Here is a 21,340-nt window from a genome sequence, read left to right on the forward strand (position 1 = left end):
AAATAAGTGGAAAAAACTAGATTAAATGATTCAGAATCATTTCGGACATGACAATCGGAGGCCCCGCCGTTAATCAAAACCCGGGCAAAAGAGAAAAAAAAAAACCAAAAAATCAACCCATATATTGACAAAATAGGACAAGAGGAAACCCATAGCTGTGAGCTTCGGGAAATTTTCACTGCAAAAAACCAGAGACAAACACAAAAAAACACAAACACAAAAGAGCTAGAAAAGCGAGGCTAGTCATATCACCAGCCAATAGCATGGATGACTTTCGTAAGCACAACAAAGACTGTGAAAAGTAGCTGGAAATAATACATACTCAAGTGTTAACTGTAGACAACTAGAAGGGCGGCTAATAAAACTTTTTCCAAAAATAAACGCTTGCAAAATTAGAATAAAGGAAATAAAACAAATACCCACTGGACTAATTACTCCAGAATCTATAAGCACTAGCAATAACCCTGTTATTAGAAGAAGCGGCCCTGAGAAGTAAAGAAAAAGAAGTAGAGAAAACAAAAGTAATTGATTTTTCAAAATTGATTCACTTAACCGCTGACTACTAAGATCGAGTTTGAATATCACCAACCAATGAAATCAAAGCATTTTGTCATATATACACTCCCCTTATCTGTTTGCAAAAAACCAAACGAAAAAAAAAAAAAGCTGTGAGACATTTTGCAAAAAAGCGGAGAAACCCACCACGCGGTTCCTTTTACTCCAAATTGACTCTGGCAGCTTATTCATTTAATTCCCGTCGGATTTTAAAGATAAGCTGGTTATTAGTGGAATTTTGGTTTTTTTCTTTCTGGATGTACGGAGTATTCCGTGGAGGAGTCCACCCGTACATTCCATGAAAAGGTGAAAGAAAAAAAAAAACAAGTTCACGTGACCAAAAGTCGTGTGCCAATATCTATTTTCCTCGTTGATGTTTTTTCGATGTACGGAGGTTGTCAATAATTGGCAAAGTCTCAACAGACTAATTGGTTATACTCGGCGAAAAATGGAAATTACTTAGACAAATTGAACAAACGATGATCATCACCTTTTAATTTGATTTACAATTCACCATTTTACCCCAGGGAAGACAGATATATATATAGGCTAGTGTTACCTTATATAGACCCGGTTTTGATAGTAGGATAACTGGGGCTCTCACCTCACTAAAATTTCTCGAAAAAACCAAAAGCTATTAACGTCGATTCAAACTTAATTAGAAGTGACGCAGTCACACAAATCATTTACATGTATTATAAAGAAGAGATATATATAAGTTATCAATGAGTGCACCCAGTATATCTTCACAGCATGGGGACTCACCATCGCAATTATCACATAGTAATTCCAATACTAATTTGAATGATGGGAATATACTTTCTAATGTTGGTTCACCAATAGGACAGTCTCCTTCTAATAACGCTGCTTCACCTCAAAGTGCAGCTGCAGTGGCAGCTGCTAAGAATTTCTCCAGAACTCCAACCTCTTGGGACGCTGAAGATGATATTTTATTAATGCATTTAAAGGATGAGCAAAAATTAGGTTGGAAAGAAATTGCTAGTCATTTTAATAACCGTACTCCAAATGCTTGTCAGTTTAGATGGAGACGTCTTAAATCGGGTAATTTGAAAAATCCGCCTAAATCGGCTTCTTCCATTGGCACTCCTCCCCAAAATTCCAAAATGAATAGTCCAATTTCTTCAAATCAATCCATAAATAAAAAACCTTCCAACAAAAAAATTAAAAAGGAGCAGCCTGGTGGTGGATTTCCTTCAACTTATTCTCCGATAAGCAATGCTACTTTCACTGGTTATGATAATACTATTTCAAATGCTTTAGCTGGTTTAAATGCATTATCAAATACTCCTTCTTCAATTTCAAGTCCAGCTCCTCCCCAAACTAAATATATTAATACTACTAATCATCCTCAAACTTTTGATAAATCTCCTGATTCTGATCAAAATGAAGTTTCTCTTGATCCTCAATCTCATAATAACATTCCTCCAAATGCTGGTGGTGGTTATTATGCAGATATTTCAATTGATCCAACAATGAATTTGCCTCATAATCAACCTCATCCTCATGGTCCAGCTGCTTTAACTACACCTCGTCATTCCATAGGTCATGCTTCAGCTTTAAATAATTCTACTTCCAATAACAATCATCATGGTCGTCATAACTCAACAACTGGTGCTTCTTCTCATCTACATACTGCTACAACTGCTCCTAATTCAAATATTCATAATAATTCTATTATTCAAATCGTACGTGATGAACGTAATTCAATTACTGATACTAGAGCTTCAATCTCTTCTCTTCCTTCAAAATCAATGAATATTCCTCATCACCAACTGAATAATAACGCTTTGGCTCATTTACCAATTCTTTTCGGCGCTGGTGGTAGTATAAGTGGTCCCTCACGTAATTCAAGTATTAGTGGTGCTGCTGGTATAATACCTCAAACTTCAGTTCCAAGTTTAAGAAATGGTAGTATCGTTGGTGGAACAAGTATAAGTGGAAATTCAAGAGCTTCAATAAGTGGTCCGCCTTCTAATTTACCTGGTCATGGCCTGGGTTATTATTCTAGATCAGGATCAGTTGTAATTCCTTATAATGCTGATCGTAAAGAAGACGAAGTTTATAAATATGATACTAAAAAGTTTTCTTCAATTTCAAATTCATCTAAAAAACCGAAAAAGAAAAAATCAAAAAATGATAATAAATCTTCTAAACAAGGTCCTGAAATTTCATTACCTTGGTCAATGGAAGAAGATGAATTATTAATTAATCGTCGTACTCGTGAATTATCATTTGCTGAATTATCAATCTTATTGCCTCAACGTACTGAAGGTGAAATTTGGTCAAGAATTGATTATTTAGAAAAACTAAGAAATGGTCATCGTCTGTCTTCTTCTCGTGATCCTCGTCGTCGTAAATCTTCAATTGGTCTTGGTGATGTCGATGATCTTTATGATGATGTTGATGATGTAATTGGTGGTATTGGTGTAAGTGAAGATGAAGAAGATGACGACGAAGATGACGATGTCTTAGTTGATGGCGTTGATGTTGATGATAATCTGTATGTTAACTCTAGAAAAAGACGGAAAAGAAGAGCCAGCTCTGCCGTTAATCCTCTTAGTGTGGGTAACTCCATTCGAGAAAAACTACGTTGATGAATACGCCTTTTAAATTAAAAATTACTGAATGTCCTTTAGTTCTTCATTTATTTTTTATTTCTATGATTTTCTTCTTCCCTTTGTTATTTTTTCCAATCTACTCTTCTATATTGTTTTATTTCTAGACTATTTTGATTTTGAATGATTTCTATCACGATTATTCTGTAAAAAAAAAAAAGAAAAAAAAAAAAAATATATATATATATAAACAAATTCTTAATATCACGTACTTTAAAATATCCAGATTCTAATGTAAAATTTGCAGCAATATGATGATTGATCCTACATTGAAACTTGATGACTGTTTTACTATTCGAACTATATATGCAATGTGCCTTTTTTGATGACCAATTTAGTATAACTTCAACTCCAGGGTAATTTCATCTAATACTAATTTTGGAGCAGGCCCAAGACCCAATACAGTGGCACTTCCTGCTGCAATCTGGGTTCTACCAGCATCATGGACAATGTAACAATTCACTCCCAAAGACATAGCTTGTGCAAATAAAGTATCCATTTCTTCTTGATTCGGAACTTGTAAGGTGATTTTGGCTTGTCCATTAGCATATTCCCATCTGTTAACCATTTCTGGGTTATAAGCTTCAGATTCAGGGTTGGTTATCTTCTTGTATAATGCTAATGCCGCATGCAGGCATTGAGCTGCAGCTTTACCTTTGCCCATTTTCAAATCCTGTCTGACCACTAAAGTCATTCGAACTTCACCAGGAATTTCGTTTAAAGAGGTCGAATTGATATCAATTCCTTCATCTTCACTCGAATCAGAATCCTCTTCCAATTCTTCATCTTCCACGTAATCGTAGGAGTCTTCGGTGGCATTTTCCGAAGTTGTGAGTATTGATGATGATAACGAACTGGGGGTTTTTTCATTTAGGTTCTTCAACTTCTTCGACTTATTGGAGGACGAGTTTTCTGGCGATGCCGTTGCAGAACTAAGGATCTGGTTAAGACAGAATCCTGTCACCATGGAAGCAATACCAACAACAGCCAACTGAGACCAATTCGTAGACGTCATTGCTGAAACTAAATATGAGTATCTTTCAAACTTGAAGAAAGAAGCTCTTAATGCCCTATTCGATTTTTTTTTTTTTTTTGTTTTTCTTTATTTTTTTTTTCCTAGTAAAACGCAGTCGCAGATTGATCTAAAGAAACCCTTCAATATTGGCCCTGTAACAGACACAATAAATATGAAACTTATTGAAGTGTTTGAATACTGGGGAAACAGACACGGATTGGTATTGGCAGTTGCCCTTTAAAACAGAACTAGAAAGATGCATCCATTATGTTAAGCTGCTAAAGTATCAAGTTGCAAAAGAATTAAAGGGACATCACTGTCAATCTTGCAAAGGTTGAAACATATTGCAGATTACGCCAAAAGCTTCTTTTTTGTTTTACTCAATGGCTTCTTTTTCTTCTTCTTTTCTACCTTGTTGGAATAGTTTCTCCAATTATTGACCCTGATGTCTCTTTCATCTTCCCATTTAGATGCCATTTGCTTCTTTAGTTCACGTTCTTTTTGAATCTTTTTAAGCTCCTCTCGTTTATTTGCTTCTTGTCTTTGCTGAAATTTCATTTCAACTTCCTTATCTTTAATTTGTTCATTCAAGATCACTGCAACTTTTTCCCTGATTAGCTGATTTGTTTCATCATAGAAATAATCAACAATAGGTTTCATGAGTTCATCCAGTACGCCTTTATATATATTGATGAGATTCTGCTTTTCATGAATTCGTTTGCTTGTGTCTTCATCTAAGTTATTAACATCATTTGATTCGGGTATGACTTGGGACAAGATCATTTCCGATTTTTTCAATCGATCAAAAGCCTTAGGAGCTTGTATATTTTGGGTTTTATCTGGATGTAAAAGAAGAGTCTTCTTTCTATATAGTTTTTTCACATTAACATCTATGGATTTTAATTCAATCAATGGATTCAATTCAAAAATAGCAAAATGATCCTGTTCACAACAATTGAGAACTCTCTCGATTTCCTTATCTTTAGCAAGAGCCAGCACTTCAGAGGCCAATATTCTGTCTAAATCAGAAGACATAGTATAGTTCAAATACAATTTTGCAATGAAGTTGTAGATGGAAAATAATCAATTTCGAGCACGAAAGAAAAAAATTATTGAAAAAAACAAAAAAAAGTCAAACTCAGGTATTATTGCAAAAACGTGAAAATTAATATATGCTAATTTACAATAAAAATAGCTTATTAAGAAGTATGTCTACAGTTAGTCGATCTTGGAAGCCTCGCTATTTCGACATCGGGGTTAATTTCTCTGATCAAATGTTTCAAGGTTGCTACAACGGATCAACCACCCCAAAGCACCCAGCAGACATGGAAAAAGTTATAGATAGGGCTCATACCTTCAACGTTGATAGGATGTTGATTACGGCATCTAACATAGAGGAAAGCGAAGAACATTTCGATTTAGTCGATAAACACAAAGGTTATTTTGGTTCTACCGTTGGAGTCCACCCATGTTCAGTGGCTCAAGAGTTCTATGTGAGAGATGAAGAGAGCGGAGAGTCAACTAATCAACTCAGACCTGACGTGGATGAAAAACTCAGTAAGCTCCATCAGCTAACCATCAATGGATTTGAGAAAGGTTTAGTGAAAGCGTTTGGTGAAATAGGTTTAGATTACGACAGATTACACTATTCTACCAAGGAGCAACAACTTGTTATGTTTAGAAAGCAGCTTGAGGTCATTGCCAAACTCAAGAACCACGAAATCCCCCTTTTCTTACATATGAGAAGTGCATGCGATGATTTCATTGCCACGATAAAGCCATTTGTAGAAAGAGGTGAGATAAGAAAGGGTAATGGTGTTGTTCATTCGTTCACTGGTACAACGGAAGAGTTAACCAAATTGCTTGATTTAGGATTCTACATTGGTATAAATGGATGTTCTTTAAGGGCAGAGGAAAATTTGGAAACTGTTAAATTGATTCCGAAAGAAAAGCTTATGATCGAAACTGATGCTCCCTGGTGTGAAATTCGAAAGAGTCACGCCAGTTATAAGTTTATAACCCCATATCCTAACAAATATTATCCTGAGATAAAGTTAGACGAACCGGTTAAAAAAGAGGATTCAAATGATGAAGTGAAAGCAGAAGTGGAGGATGCAAGAAAGCCTAAGAAGCAGCAACCAAAATCAAAACTCCCAATAGTAAAGCTTGACGATTTCCTACCATTTCCTTCTATTAAGAAAGAAAATTTCTCAAAACATCAAGATGCTATCAAAGTATTAAAAGAGAGTAAAAAGATTGAAGAATCAGTGGATTATACTAAAATAGGAGAATTTGCATATCCTTTAATGAAATCAAGGAATGAACCAGTATTTGTGGGATATGTAGCTGAGATAATGTGCAAGCTTTACGGAATAGAAAAAGATGAAGATATAGAGAATTTCATTGACTTGGTATATGAAAACTCATGCAAGTTATTTAAGTTATAGATTATTGTAAATATACATTATAATACAGCTAATTAAATAAGAAAAATCATATATAATTTGCACCTTATGAACGTTGACGACGAGATGATTTTCTACTGGGGCTTTCTTCTGAGATTGATGGAGACTTTCTTGACCTAAGACTTCTAGACGGCGAAATACTAGAAATGGGGAAATTATTAGTTATGCGTCTTTTGGTTGAGTTTTTTGGGCTAGAATCGAGAAAAGGATTTTCATTATTCGGTTTGGAGACAATTGTGTCAGGTTCTGTATCACTATCTTGAAAATACTCAGTTGTTTTAGAAGTCAGGTTACGGTTAACACGTTTACTTTCATTCTCTTCAATATCAATAGTTTCGTCTGGATCGACTTCATCCGAATTTATTTTATCATCATCGGAATCTTCTAGTTCATCATCTTGTACAGGTTCAACTATGGCATCATCGTCGTTTTCTGAAGCTTCTACTATATCATCATTATACTCGTCATCATCATCAGGATTTTCTAGATCATCATCATCACTGAAAAATTGTCCGTACTCCTCCGGGTTAACAAAGTTATTTAATTCGTCGTCATTATTTTCATGCTTATTTATGGACTTTTTGTTTATGGATTCCGCGACAAGACTTTGAGTATTTCTACCATTAGAGTTAACTTCAATACCAGGATAACATATGATATAATTATTCAAATCTTGATCACTATTATGATTATCTAATAATTCTTTTTGAAACATTGGATTTTTAGTATTCAGTTTCTTTGGAGATGCTTTGAAACCACTGGAATATTCAATTTCTTTATATGCTTCTTCTTCATAAGTATAAGGATTATCAATATCGTCCTTCAAAAAAGCCTTAATCATGGATATGCTATTGCTAGGAATATTTTGTTGAGGTTGTTGAGAAGTCTGTCCATTTAAAAGGGGACTTTGAAGTTGATTTTGAATAGCTACTGCCGGTGCGGAATTAATACCACCAGATGGACCAAATAACATTGGTTTCCATAATAGTTTATCGTAATCTAATTTAACGTAGTTTTTCGAATTCCACTTATTAATAGCTTGATTAATTTTACCTAAATTTAATACTATGGCATAAGATCCTGAGACGGGGTTTTTAATGAGAGAATCTAGTTGTTCGAGTCCCACTATGACATCAGACGGAATCATACCAGTTAGTTTAGACAATGTTTCTATTGAAAGGGATATATCGGAGGGTTTATTTGATTCAGGTTGATTGGATCCAATATATTTAGTATAAATTTCTTTTAACTTGGAAGCGATAGTAACTTTCCAATAATTTTTATAACTTAAGAGTCCAAGATCACTTAAAGGTTTTTCTGGGGTACCAAACTTAAATTCATTTCTTGATAATAAATAACTAAAATCAATTAATAAATTACCATAACCTTTACGTTGATAAATTGGTAAAGTTAAAATGCAGCTAACATTATAATCTGAGTTATTAAGTTTTTCTTTTGAAAAATAACCAACAAAATGATACTTATTAAAATTGAATTCATCAATTTCTGTCAAAATATAGAATACAAATGGTTCGACATCATAATAGAGAGTTTTCGAGTTTAAGAATAATTTTGCTAATAGACATAAATTTTGACAGTAATTTATATTTTTACGGCCATCCACTTCCCATACTGCAATTTTAGTATCAAGATCTCTATATATTTCAATACCTGGGGGATGACTGTTTGATAAGTTGCAATTTTTTAGTTGATGACGTTCATAAGAAACTGGAGATATCATATATTTCAAGCAATGTTCACACACATATAAGATTTTTGATTGGGAATATTCTTCAGGATAAGGAGCAGTATACCATGTATCAATTTCATAATCTCTGAATTGAATTTTACGAATTTGAGATTTTAGATAGTTTTGTGGTTGTGATATGCCCAATGGAACAGGAGTTGATCTATTTGACAGCTCATTGAACTGATCCCCATTGATGAGATCATTATCAACCAAATCTTTTTGGTTCATCAACCGTAGTTCTTCACCTTCTTTTAAAAATTTATTGAATAACTCTCTATCATGGCTAGTAGGATCGGTATCATTAATTGTACAATCGGGGAATGGAATAAGTCCTTGATAAGGTAATTCCTTAGTACTTAGGTCGGGAAGAGTATTGGTATAATTATTGGGTAGATTTGATGGGTTAAATTTCAAGGCATTTTCATTTCTTAATTTATCATCATTAATTTTTTGATTCAATTTTCTAATTGCAGAAGCATTGGAACTTCGATATTCACTCAAAGAAGAAGGAGTATATTTTATCCGGATGATTTTGCTTTTATTAGATGATGACAAGACTTCAATTGGCGATGATAAATGCAGTCTTTTACGGGCTTTCTTTTTGGGGCCATTATATTGATCCAGCTTGGAGGAGGAATGTGAAGGGTGTTTGTCGTACGATGGTTTAGATATAATTCCATCCCTTTTCTGGTCTCTCCTCTTAAAGGAAAGCCTAAGTTTGCCCTGCTGGTTTGACAGAGACTTGGAGGAATCATTTGATGCGGCTGAATAACGAGTCGATCTAAGCATATCTTTCATAGAATAGGTTGGTCCCAGACCATTGGATCCACCAATGGAACCATCATTTATTTGGTCTTCAGTACGCTGACGTTTCCTTCTTTCTGATCTATCCTGGATAGTAATATTTTCATATATTCTATTATTAGTTATTCGTAGTTGATCTAGTAATCTGGACATACTGCTCTTTCTTCTTCCCTCTTGTCTTCTTCCTTTTTTTTTTTTCCTTTTAATAGCTTACTATAAGTAAGTGAGAGACATCAAGGGGTATATATAAGAGCTGGGAACCTGGAAATGTTTATTTTTATATATTCGATTGGTTCTAGGTATGATTGTTCGAAAAAATGAAAAAAAAAAAGAGAAAAAGAAGAAAAAATTAAAGGGAAATAGTACAATTGTGGCAAGCCCTTTTTCTTTTCCTTTATCAAAATCTTCTCTTAATGAAGGCAATTTGAAATAACAGTTGATTTGGTAGCAGTTTGTTTGCAAAACTTGAGATATTGTTCGTTTATACTGGTCCAAAAGTTGTTGTTTAGCCTGAGTATTTCGCGGGAGATGTTTTTTTTTTTTTTTTTTTTAAGATTTTTTAAGCTACTTATCAGGTGTACGGATTTCAATAATATTGGTGATAAAGAACATAGAAAAAAATGTATAGAAGATATTATATATGATCCAATTATATTCGAGACAGAATAATATATAGGAAAAAGAGAATAGAAGTAGTAGTTTCATAGATGAGCACTCATCAAGGGGGAGAAAATGAACAAAAAAAAGACAGACGAAACTGAATGAGTATATGGGTAGATGAGTAGATTAGTAGTAAATGAGCAGTATGAAATCTAGAAAGATGGAACAGAATCTGCAATTGAACATCAAGTAAAAGGTTTTAAAACAAATAAAAGAATAGGGAAAACAAATGAACAAAATTGAAATTGAGAAAGCGTAAGCATCATAACAATAAAAGGGAAAAAGGTGAAGTTAAGGAAACCAAAAGTTAAATTTTCTAAAATTGACATAATAAATAATAATAATAAAAAAAATACAAAAGGGTATTAAGATTATTTTTTATCTTCATTTTTATCTTCATTTTTATCGGATTGACTATTATCACTACCATGATCATCGTCATTATCATTATCTTCGTCATCAACTTCTTCTTCGATATGTTTATGATGATTTTCATCATCCGCATCATCATCAACACCCGACATTCCGAAATGAGCCAATAAAGATTGGGCAGATGAAGTATCCAAGTAAATTACTCCATTTTCATTAGTGATGGCATTACTGGCAATTAATTTTTGTAAAGAAATTGCACCATTACCACCATAAGAAGGATCATCATTATCAGCATCCTTTTCATCAATTTCATCAAGTTGAGAAGTTGGTTCTTCATTATCATCATAAGACATACCGCGAGAAGAATTATTACCACGTAAGCCGGGTATACCGCCAAACATTGAAGAATAATTATTTGAAGAAGAACCATGATCAGGATTACTATTTGCACCTTGTTGACCAATTTCGAAAAAACTACCAAACATTTCTTTATAGATTTCATTATAAGGAGCGGAAATTGAACCATAGTGAATTTTATCATCATTATTTTTTTCTTGTTCTAATTGGGATTCAATTTTCTTATTAATTTTTTTATACCAATCATCTAAAGTTTCATTTTTAGAGTAATCTAAAAGAGCCACAATGGCAATTGACATATTATCACAACCAATACCAGAACCATCGCTTGTTGGTGCGCAACATAATTCCATAATTTCTTCACAAATGGTAGTTAAAGATTTATTTTCATAAATACCTCTTCTAACACATTCAACACAATTTTGAGAAGTTAAACAATCCCAAATACCATCACAAGCTAAAACAACAAATTCATCTCGTTCAAAATCAATATTATGTTGTATAACATCTGGATAACAAGTGACAATTTGTTCTTCAGCAGGTAAATCAATATTTTTTTTAAATTCAAAATCACCAATCCCACGAGATAATGCTAAATTCCCATTAACCCTTCCCATATCAACATAACCGCCAGCACAAGAAATACGAGCTTTTTCTCCTTCGTTTGAAGGTTTATGATCATAAGATAATGCCTTAGCAAAACCATTTATCGACATAATCGTTCTTGAATCACCCGCATTACCACAAATGATTTGAGAAGGAGTAATAATAGCAGAAGTGGCAGCACAACCACTATCATCTTCTTTCATATCAGAATCTTGTAGAATAGCTTGATCACAACTTAAAAAACCTTCTTTCAAAGCATTTATATAATCTTTTTTATTAAAAGCTTCAGTTGATTTAATAATGTCATGTAAACGATCTCCAGTGAAAATAGCAGCTTTTTCTCCTCCATGTCCATCATAAACCCCAAAAAAGGCTATATGTTCTTCGTTGGAACTTTCTCCTTTGGTCTCTTCGTCATCGCTATCATTCTTCATATTGTACAAATCAAGAATGGTAGCATGAGAGTCTTCCATATTAATTCTCCATCCTTGCATACATGATAATCCATAAGCAAGATATTTATCCTTACCATCTTCCGAATGTTTTTCGGTCACCGGGTGTGAAAGTATCTGACCCATTGTATATTTGTTATTCGGCTAAGTGATTTCTAATTGATCTGAATCAATTGTTGTTGATAGTAACAAGAATTAAAAACTCCCCAAAAAACTAAAATACAAACAAAAAAAAAATCGAAAAAAACTTTGGAGGGAATAAACCAGGATTTGATGAAAAAAAAAAAATTGAAAAGAAAAAGAAAAGAAAAGAATGAATGCTTGCAACCAAAAAAGGTATCTTCTAGTTCTTAATCCCAATAACTAATATGATAATTACTGGAAACGGGTTTAAAATTGGTCTTCCCTTGTTTTATTTATTTAAATTTTATCAATAAATTTTGATCAACGAAGGCAACCTTTCAAAAAAAAAAAAAAAAAAAAAAATTTTTTTTTTTTGACCGCTTTTTTTTTGTTTTGTTAGCGATTTTTTCTTTTCTTTTTGGCTCTTCCTATTTTTTTCGGTTCGTGCAATTCCTCAGTTTTTTTTGCAAAGCATTTTTTTTTTTTTTTTTTGTTTTGTTAGCAGATTTTATCAGCAGATTATATAGGATTAGATGATGAGATGATGACATTGGGATCAATTGGTGCTAAGGGGTTCTGTGAATCAGTAGGGCCAGTCCACCAGCTCACCAGGGTACAGTCTACTGATGTGACAGGCGAACGTTTGTAGCCCATTATTGATCGAACTAACATGCTGAGATTGAAGTTGATACATGATTACTTACAGTCTACAAGAGTAAATAGTATATATATATATATGTAAACAGTATGGATAGGTCAAGGATTACTGCAAAAAACAAAAGTCGGTCGTGCATTCAGCGAGTTAACATATACCAGAAGCCACCGACGATGAAGCATATACTTTAGGAACACCCAGTGCCATAGTAACTTCCAATCCCGAATCACCCACCGTGGTAGAGGAACAGGTCAAAAGGTCAACCACCTGGTCACCCTTTTGGAAACCGGATTGGGAAAGAGTCACGCTTGGAGAAGCAGAAGCTCCAACATTAGTGAAAATTGCAACCAAATTGGCCTTTTTAGTAGCAATGGTATGATCGTCTGAATAAATGATCGAAGATACGGTAGAAGGGTAAGAATTGTCCTTATTGGCCGCTTGGTTTCGGGCTTGGTTGAGTTTTGAAATGAATTTGTAATATGCTGAATCGGTATCGTACCCTGCCAACCATAACGCTTCTCTATTTTCTGGATCTTCAGCCCCCAGTAGTCCTTGCTCTTGTCCATAATATATGATTGGAATACCATCCCCCAAAATGGTGAATGCAATTGCATTTTTAATTAGAGCTTTGTCTTTGACTGTAGACCCTAATCGAATGATATCATGATTTTCAACAAAATTACCTAATAAAGTAACGTCGTTACATTTCAGTTTAATATTGTCAATCATTTCAAGTAATTCTCCAGAAGTGGTTTTGGAATTTTGGAAAAATCTTAGGACTGGATAGTATAATGGGTAATTACTAACACCAGCAATATAATCTTGATAAGGACAAGTATAAGCAGAATCTCCTTCGAAAACTTCTCCTAAAAGAAAGACCCCGGCTGCTTCAGTAAATGGCTGGTAAAACGAGGTATCCATATGCTTAGCAGAATCAACTCTAAGACCGTCAATGGTATAGTTTGAAATGAAATCTTTCACCCAAGATTCAAAAACTGATAACACTTCATTATCCTCAGTTTTAAGATCTGGTAAGGTACTAGTTTCCCAACATTCTTCAACTAAGGCTTGGTTTTCATAATCAGTGATTAAACAATAATCATGGAAATATTTTTGTTCATTGAATGGAGTATAGACTGAATAATCGATACTAGGACCATCACCGGCTGCTCCATAATGATTGGTTACAATATCAACCATTAATTTCATTCCACGATCATGTAATTCCTCTGATAGTTTCTTCAATTCATCAGCCGTACCAAAGTTATCATTTATAGTATATATATTTTTCATCCAATAGCCATGATATCCATAACCGTATTCGGTTTTATCAGGAATTTGTTCAACAACTGGAGAAATCCAAATTGCAGTAAACCCCATTCCTTGAATATAATCTAACTTATCAATGATACCTTGAAAAGAACCCCCACAGTACTCTCTTTTTGAAACATCACAAGATGCAGATGTACTACCATCAGTTCTAGCAAACCTATCAGTAACTATCTGATAAATAGATTGATCTCTCCATAAATCAGCCGATGATTTTGCATCTTTTTTACCCAAAATAATCGGCTGGGCTGAAGCTAAATTCAAAATTACTGAAGCGTAAATTGCAGCTGATGAAAATTTCATTTTCTTTCTTGTATTATTGATTAAACTCCATTTTTGTGGATTGGACCCTAGTATTTATACTTTGGATACCCACCCCAATAGAATAAATCTCTCTTAATGATACTTATTTCGAGTTATGGAATAATTATGTTTCCGAAGTGGAGTCGACGCAATTGCAGCCTTTCCAAAAGATTTGATCCAAATGGGAAAAGCAACCAACAATGCAGCAAAATAACGTTGGAATTTACCACTGTACATACAATTATGATTTTCTTTTGTTGTTTTTAATTCTTTGGTTTTGCACTTGTACCACCACAAGCACCATGAGAACCAGAATACTACATTGTCAGCTCAATAATTTTAGTTACTGGTTGTAGAAAATGATAAATGAAAAATTATAAATCAGGGAGAATAAATTAAGACAATATTGAGAAAGGCACTTTGAAACAGTGGGTTCATTCATTTTTCAGTAACAGGTAATAGTATTGTTTCAACATTCCTACTTTCTTTATTGTTGAAAAAAGGGGGAATGGCATATAAAGCTAAATATCTATTCCACATAGAACAATGAAACGGTGTTCCTTGACTACTAAATCGCAAATAAGTAACCTAGCTAAAAAACCTTTTACAACTTCGTATAATATACGATTGGTAGTAAGTGTTTAAGAAACTGACAGATGACAGGACAAAAAACATTTCAAAATTGGCATGTAACTACTCAGTCCCCTTTGTTTTAAATTGACTATTTATATTTTGTTTTTGTATTTAGCAACTCTAGGTATTTTGAACTTTTGCGATTTAATCAATTTGATTCGGAATTATTCTGTTGATGTTTTGCTGAACGCTAATTGCGTCGACGCAAGGAGAGACCTGCTTCCTTGATTGTAACTACGTAATTGTGAAATATATTCGGAAAGATACATGTTGATGCGAAAATTCATGTTTTTGCAATCATAAATCACTACAGTACTTTGGAAAGAATAAACATAGCATTGAATTTGGCATTAAGAGATAAATTTAGAAAAGATCGAGACTTTTTCTCAAATTAAACAGATGTCACATTATCTATCATCATAAACACGTAATCATAACAATATAAGTCTCACCTACGACTATCAAAGGGCCAATCTAGACAAACAAAAAGCAGAACGAAGAACAAAAGAAGGCAATCAATGAAGGACGTGGGAGATGGCAGAGAATAAAGAAAGAGATAGAATGTTATACATGTATATATAAAAGGAGCAGTAAAATATAGAAAACGAAAACGGGTGAAAAGCAAACCAGAGTTAGAATCAAGCCAATGAGAGCCGCAGTGATTTTAAAAACAATAATTTATAGGATATGAACAAAAACAACAACAAAGAACCGTAATAGAAAATTTTTAAAGCATGAAAATTGAAAGAATGATTTTTTTTTTTTTTTTTTTTTTTTAAATTTTTTTTTTTTTTTTTTTTTTTTTTTTTAAACTTTCTGTTTTTGATTATTTAGGACCCCAAATACCAGAGTTTGAAGAGCTTCCAGTTCCGACAGGATTTTCAAATGGATGACCACCTAAATTCAAGCCAGTAAATTTACTAGAAATAGTGTCATTTAAACCACCAGGAAATTCATCAGTGGTAGATGAAGAAGGAGGATGTAAAGAGGTAAAACTTCCAGTTAAATGAGTATGTTGACCGAATGGAGCAAATCTTGAGTTAAGATCGTTATTACCCAAAGGTGTTGAAGGTTGACTTAAATGAGATGATGAATGATTATTTGAAAAAAAAGGATGTTGGTGAATAGTTTGTTGAGTTGGAGGTTGTTGAGAGGAAGGATGATGTTGAGTATTTTGTTGAGGATGTTGAGGAGTTGGAGAATCATTAACTGATTGAGAAGTTTGGGAAAATGAATTAGCTAAGGGAGGGGTAGATCTTACATCAACAAATGATCTATTATTTGAAGATCTTAATAAAGCAGCTGCACTTGTAGTTGGAGTACCTAATTGAGGAGGAGGAGCAGTAGTTGATTGAGATGATTGATTTGCAGGAGCGGATTGAGGTAATCCAGTTTGTTGATATTGACCAAATTGGGGATAAGATCTACCAGTTGGTGGTTGTTGAACTGAAGCATGTAGAGTAGCCAATTGTTGATTTGGACCACCAGTTGATTGTTGCAGTTGTTGTTGGGATTGATGTTGTTGGTATTGAGGAAATTGTTGTTGAACAGGAGTTGAAGTTTGTTGTCTTAATCTTGGTAAAGGTAAAGCTGATTGAGATTGAGATCTTAATAATTCTGGAGGATGGGGTAAGTTTTGATTACCATTTGGTAAATTTTGATTTTGATTTGAAACAATTGCGGATAATTGGTTTAAATTCATCATTGAATTAGAATGTAAAGGCCCTGGAGGAGGGATTGGTTGACCATTTGGAGAAACATTATTTTGTTGAGATTGATTTTGTTGTTGTTGTTGTTGATGATGGAAGTGAGGACCCAAATTTTGTTGGTGACGTTGTTGAATTGATTGTTGACCAGGTTTTCTTCTAACAATGATTAAACCATTATCGAATAATTCTAATAAATTTAAAAAAGAGCATAAAATAGATAAAATTTTTCTGTGAGCCAAATGTAAATTTGGGGGGAAAGCTAATTCAAAAACAGATTTTGAAACGTCATCTCTATAAATAATTAATTGGGAATATAATTCCAAAACTTCTGGGTCATTAAAGTTTAACTCTGAAGGAGGTAAACCAATATTTAAGTTAGTGAATGGGAAAGAAATAAATAAACGTTCAGTTTGAGAAGAAGATTGTTGGCCATTAATACTTAAATTTTTAGTTGCTGCCGTTGTTGAAGCAGCAGATAATAAAGAAGCTAAAGAAGCAGTTGAAGTTGAACGATGTTGTTCTTCTAATTGACCTCTTTTTTCTCTTTTTTCTCGTTCGATGCGTTCACGTTCTTGTAAAGGTAACATTTTTTTATATTCAACTCTTAATTTTCTACCGCCAATTTCACGACCATTTAATTGATTAACAACTAAGGAAGTTTCATCAGTAGAGGTAAAGTTAGCAAAAGCTAACCCTCTGAAAACCCCATTATCAAAATGATAATTAAAAGCATAAGGTAAAGGTAAACTTAATTTAGTCATAACATCTAATAATTGTTCTTTTTTAATTGCAAAAGGAATATTTTTAATTACAATAGCTGTTGGAATTAATTCATCATCATCATCGTGATCATCATCAACGTCATCAAGATCAGCATTTGTACTAATCATACTGGCATTAGGATTGATATTAGAATTAACATTCATCGTAGAAGTGGCATTAGAAGGTTGTTGTTGTTGTTGTTGTTGTTGGTGTTGGTGTTGTTGTTGTTGGTGCTGCTGTTGTCTTGAAATTGAACCATTTGAAATGGTACTATTTGATTTTTTAGTGGTAGCAGAAGTAGTGGAACCAGGAATATTAGTCGAATTGGTTGATGTACTTGGACCGGATTTTAAAGATTTATCGAGTTCATTTAAATTTGATTCAATAACCTTAGTATCAATACCACCCAAAGATTGCTGTTGTTGTTGTTTTTGTTGTTCAACCCAAGGACCAACATTATTGGCTACAACTTGTTGTTTTGGAGGATTAACGATCGAGCCATTATTGGAGGGATGACTTGAGCTCAGAGATTGGTTAGTACTTTGAGGCTGCAACCAGGAATTATCATTTGGAGGTTGATTTGACATCCCATTACTAAAATTTCTTGTTTGACTCGATAATCTTTGATTAGATAATTGAGGAGTTGGATTAGTAGGTTGATTTCCATTACCAGCTCCTCCGTAAGTGGAAGAAGCGTACCCTGACGTTGAAGAAAGGGAAGATAAGGAAGGACGACGCTGCATGACAGAGTCTAACTGATTCGGAGTTGAAGATAGGTTTCTTAAATCCATCACGAAGTCTTTCAATATACTTTGTTTGCTTTTATTTTTTTTGTCTTCTGCTCAGGGACGAAAGAACAAAAAAAATTTTAGAAAAAAAAAAATGGATAAAAAAAAGACCAGGCAAAAAGGGCTCGAAAATGAGACTGAGAAAAAATTAGGTATGCAAAAACGTTAGATCCACAACAGCTGCCAGTAGATCAGTAAATAGATCAGTAAATGGATCAATAGAGTCGGTGAAACAGTCTATCAGTAGAGTCAGACGGGGTGTTAACAGATAACAGATGAACTAAATGAACAGGTGAATGAACAGGGTAAATGATCCGATGGATAGATCATATAATTGAGTTATGTATCAATAACGAGTAACAATACGGATGAATGACAAGGAACCAGGATCAATAAGGAACAAGAATCAATAGGGAACCAGGATCAATAATGAAAAATGAAAGATCAGCGAGTCGGCGTATGCAATATACGGATACTTGGATCAATGAACTTAACAAATGGAAATACACTAACAATGTACTAGCAATATACCAACAAAGATATATACCAATAAGATACAACAGTATAAGATACAACAGTATAAGATACAACAGTATAACAACAGTATAAGATACAACAGTATAACAACAGTATAACAACAGTATAAGATACCTATATAAATACAATAGATATAGATAGAACCGCTTGGGCGCTTAATGAAATGAATCGAAAAGGGATCTGGTTGAACCTAATGGAATGAATGGAGATGATAGGGAAACGTCGGGAGCAGTAGTGCGTGGATGTAACTACTCTGTTAATGTTGATGATGATTGAAAGAAGTGTAGTTGTATCTTTAGAAAAAACTTTCACTAAAGAAGAGAAACAGAAAACGCTAACAAACAAAGTCAATAGAAAAAAAAAAAAAAAAAAACGAAGAAAACGAAAAAACCAAAAAATAACCAAAAAAAAAAAAAAAAGACGACAGTTATTCTTCCGGTAGCTTTGTGTGGTGCGCAGACTAGCCACTAACCAATTGACTTATTATAATACTGTCCACGTGATTCCCGAGCTTATCTGGTTGTTAGACTACGGTCAGGTAGACTGGGAAAGCGCAGGTGTACGGAGGTTTTTTCGTGGACCACCGACCGACGAGTGGTGCGACATAAATGTACGGAGGTGTTGGGGGTTTTTTTTTTTCTCCAGCCCACGCACGCCTGTTGGGGTTTTACCCGCCCACTAAAGATACGTGTGATGAAAAATGGAAGAAATAATTATCAGTATAACCAATAGTTCAACAACAAAGAATGGTATGTCTATAAAAGAGAGGTATACAAGGGAATATACTAACTGGGAGTAGTCTTCATCTTCGGTTTCAGCACCAGCACCTGGTGGATTAAGAAGCGCTGCTAAAAGAAAGAATGCTCAAGATAAGAAGCAACAAGCTAATAATGCAACTCCATTATCCACTAGATCAGCAGGAGCAGGAGGATCATCAGCTACTATGTTAAAATTATTTACTGATGAAGCACAAGGGTTGAGGGTGGATCCATTAGTTGTTCTTTTCTTAGCTGTTGGATTTATCTTTTCGGTTATTATCTTACATGTTTTTGCTAAAGTTACTGGTAAATTTACATCATAAAATTAATTTTCAATTCGATTATATATTACATATCTTTAAGTAACGATTTAATTACTTTTACTAAACCATTAATGTGAACCAAATGTTTTTCCTGATTTGTATCTTTAATAATTTGCCAGTGGAAATCTTTAGATTGATATAAAGATTGCCAATGACCGGAATTTGAATATCTTTTACCTCTAATTTCAATTTCTATAATTGGGTAATTTTTACCAATAATAATTGTTAATGGGATTCCTATTAAATTTGATTGTTTGATTTTTTTACCTAATCCAACACCATTTCTATTATCAAGTCTATAATCAATAAAATTTTCATTTAATAATTCATAAAATTTTTCATTGCCATTATTTAAATCAATAATTGTAATATCCCAAGGAGATATTATTGAAGGCCAATTAAAGCCTTTTGAATCACGATTGATTTCTCCAATAGCGGCTAAAATCCTACTAACTCCAATACCGTAACAACCCATAACTAAATTAGATTCCCCAATATTTGGAAGATCAATACTGCAATTTAAAGATTTAGTATATTTATCACCCAAATAAAAAGTGTGTCCAACTTCAATTGATTTAAATTTATCAAGAGTTCCCTCTTCACATTCAAAACAAACTTCTCCTTCATTAGCTAAAACAATTGGAATATCAGTAAGGGTGGTCATTAATGATCTATTAATGAAATTTATGGGGAAATCGGGGAAATTTGATCTTGAATTTAATCGAGAATCCATTATTCTAACAATTTTTTTATTAATTAGAGTATCTTCATTACTGAAAATATTTAAAATCTCTTGTTGATTATCAAAGGATAAATCTAGATCGGGGATTTCTTCTTTTATGAATTGAGGATTTAATATTCTTGAATTTGGCCAGTAAGCACAAATTAAAGTATTTTGATCGGTGGTGGTGAAATATTTAACATCAACTTGAGAATGTTCCTCTTCCGATTTAGGATAACTTAAAGTTTTTTCAATATTTGAAGAATGATTACAATTATTACAAGTAAATAAAGTATCTTCACCGGCTGATTTATGCAAATAATGCCATTCGTGACTTAAGGACCCACCAATATCACCAGTATCAGCTTCAGCCTTGACAAAGGGAATTTTCAAATCTTGGAAGATTTTATAATAAGCACCAATTACTTTTTCATACGTTTGCATTGCATTTGCTTCATTTATATCAAAAGAATAAGCATCTTTCATTATAAATTCCCGGCCTCTTAAAAGTCCACTTCTAGGTCTTTTTTCATCTCTAAATTTTTCATTAATTTGATAATAAGTAATTGGTAAATTTTTATAACTTTTCAAATTTTCTTTAACAAATTGAGTAATTTCTTCTTCACAAGTTGCAACAAGGCAATAATTTTGTAAATTTGAATCTTTTAATTTGAATAATTCATTATTTGACCATCGATTTGTCTTTTCCCATAATGAAGAGTGGGATAATAATGATAAGTTTATTTCTTCACCATCAATTTCTTTCATTCTATGGTGAATGATTTTTTTAATTTTATTTATACTGGATAACCCAATATTTAACCAATTTACCAACCCTGGTTTTGGATGAGTGAAAAACCCAGTTTTAGTAAATAATTCATGAGTAGGGATACTTACATTTGGAATTTCATTATTACTAAAATATAGTTTAGGTACTCTTTTAATATGTAAGTATCTCTTCATACTGATGGTAGAGAAAAGCAAAGCAAAAAAAAAAAAAAAAAAGATTCTTGCGAAAACATTTATT

The 21,340-nt window shown here is 33.4% G+C and overlaps 10 protein-coding genes across 10 annotated transcripts; 3 read left to right on the plus strand and 7 right to left on the minus strand.

Moving 5' to 3' along the window:
- Positions 1 to 1,451: 1,451 nt before the first annotated feature.
- Positions 1,452 to 3,170, plus strand: DOT6 (Dot6p; the record flags this gene model as incomplete). The annotated part of the gene is made up of 1 exon (XM_020224001.2): positions 1,452 to 3,170. A coding segment is annotated over one exon (1,719 nt), but the record flags the coding sequence as incomplete, so codon positions are not given.
- A 226-nt stretch (positions 3,171 to 3,396) lies between these two features.
- On the minus strand, positions 3,397 to 4,206 carry HYPBUDRAFT_137613 (aminoacyl-tRNA hydrolase; the record flags this gene model as incomplete). Its single annotated transcript, XM_020219633.1, has 2 exons — positions 3,397 to 3,977; positions 4,047 to 4,206. The coding sequence occupies 2 exons, from the start codon at positions 4,204 to 4,206 to the stop codon at positions 3,526 to 3,528; spliced, it is 612 nt and encodes a 203-aa protein (XP_020076902.1). The 3' UTR covers positions 3,397 to 3,525.
- A 351-nt stretch (positions 4,207 to 4,557) lies between these two features.
- On the minus strand, positions 4,558 to 5,241 carry HYPBUDRAFT_108161 (uncharacterized protein; the record flags this gene model as incomplete). Its single annotated transcript, XM_020218615.1, has 1 exon — positions 4,558 to 5,241. The coding sequence occupies one exon, from the start codon at positions 5,239 to 5,241 to the stop codon at positions 4,558 to 4,560; it is 684 nt and encodes a 227-aa protein (XP_020076903.1).
- Positions 5,242 to 5,366: 125 nt separating this feature from the next.
- On the plus strand, positions 5,367 to 6,653 carry HYPBUDRAFT_11002 (3'-5'-exodeoxyribonuclease; the record flags this gene model as incomplete). The annotated part of the gene is made up of 1 exon (XM_020218740.1): positions 5,367 to 6,653. The coding sequence occupies exon 1, from the start codon at positions 5,379 to 5,381 to the stop codon at positions 6,651 to 6,653; it is 1,275 nt and encodes a 424-aa protein (XP_020076904.1). The 5' UTR covers positions 5,367 to 5,378.
- Positions 6,654 to 6,680: 27 nt separating this feature from the next.
- On the minus strand, positions 6,681 to 9,513 carry SAS3 (Sas3p). The gene is made up of 4 exons (XM_020222528.1): positions 9,158 to 9,513; positions 7,603 to 8,884; positions 6,966 to 7,557; positions 6,681 to 6,929 (listed from the first exon to the last, which is right to left on the minus strand). Exons 1-4 carry the CDS (start codon positions 9,376 to 9,378, stop codon positions 6,718 to 6,720), a joined length of 2,307 nt encoding a protein of 768 aa, XP_020076905.1. The 5' UTR covers positions 9,379 to 9,513; the 3' UTR covers positions 6,681 to 6,717.
- Positions 9,514 to 9,839: 326 nt separating this feature from the next.
- Positions 9,840 to 11,919, minus strand: PTC2 (type 2C protein phosphatase). Its single transcript, XM_020221106.1, has one exon. It carries the CDS (start codon positions 11,796 to 11,798, stop codon positions 10,257 to 10,259), a length of 1,542 nt encoding a protein of 513 aa, XP_020076906.1. The 5' UTR covers positions 11,799 to 11,919; the 3' UTR covers positions 9,840 to 10,256.
- A 678-nt stretch (positions 11,920 to 12,597) lies between these two features.
- Positions 12,598 to 14,082, minus strand: HYPBUDRAFT_156569 (alpha-amylase; the record flags this gene model as incomplete). Its single annotated transcript, XM_020222215.1, has 1 exon — positions 12,598 to 14,082. One exon carries the CDS (start codon positions 14,080 to 14,082, stop codon positions 12,598 to 12,600), a length of 1,485 nt encoding a protein of 494 aa, XP_020076907.1.
- Positions 14,083 to 15,524: 1,442 nt separating this feature from the next.
- On the minus strand, positions 15,525 to 17,977 carry PIN4 (Pin4p; the record flags this gene model as incomplete). Its single annotated transcript, XM_020219292.1, has 3 exons — positions 15,525 to 16,440; positions 16,531 to 17,419; positions 17,576 to 17,977. 3 exons carry the CDS (start codon positions 17,975 to 17,977, stop codon positions 15,542 to 15,544), a joined length of 2,190 nt encoding a protein of 729 aa, XP_020076908.1. The 3' UTR covers positions 15,525 to 15,541.
- A 937-nt stretch (positions 17,978 to 18,914) lies between these two features.
- On the plus strand, positions 18,915 to 19,751 carry HYPBUDRAFT_122750 (Arf family guanine nucleotide exchange factor). Its single transcript, XM_020219293.1, has 2 exons — positions 18,915 to 19,260; positions 19,311 to 19,751. The coding sequence occupies exons 1-2, from the start codon at positions 19,258 to 19,260 to the stop codon at positions 19,590 to 19,592; spliced, it is 285 nt and encodes a 94-aa protein (XP_020076909.1). The 5' UTR covers positions 18,915 to 19,257; the 3' UTR covers positions 19,593 to 19,751.
- On the minus strand, positions 19,618 to 21,276 carry PRS (putative proline--tRNA ligase; the record flags this gene model as incomplete). The annotated part of the gene is made up of 1 exon (XM_020219634.1): positions 19,618 to 21,276. One exon carries the CDS (start codon positions 21,274 to 21,276, stop codon positions 19,618 to 19,620), a length of 1,659 nt encoding a protein of 552 aa, XP_020076910.1.
- Positions 21,277 to 21,340: the final 64 nt, after the last annotated feature.

This window comes from Hyphopichia burtonii (assembly GCF_001661395.1).
Source record: "Hyphopichia burtonii NRRL Y-1933 unplaced genomic scaffold HYPBUscaffold_3, whole genome shotgun sequence".
NCBI classification, from domain to species: Eukaryota; Fungi; Ascomycota; class Pichiomycetes; order Serinales; family Debaryomycetaceae; genus Hyphopichia; species Hyphopichia burtonii.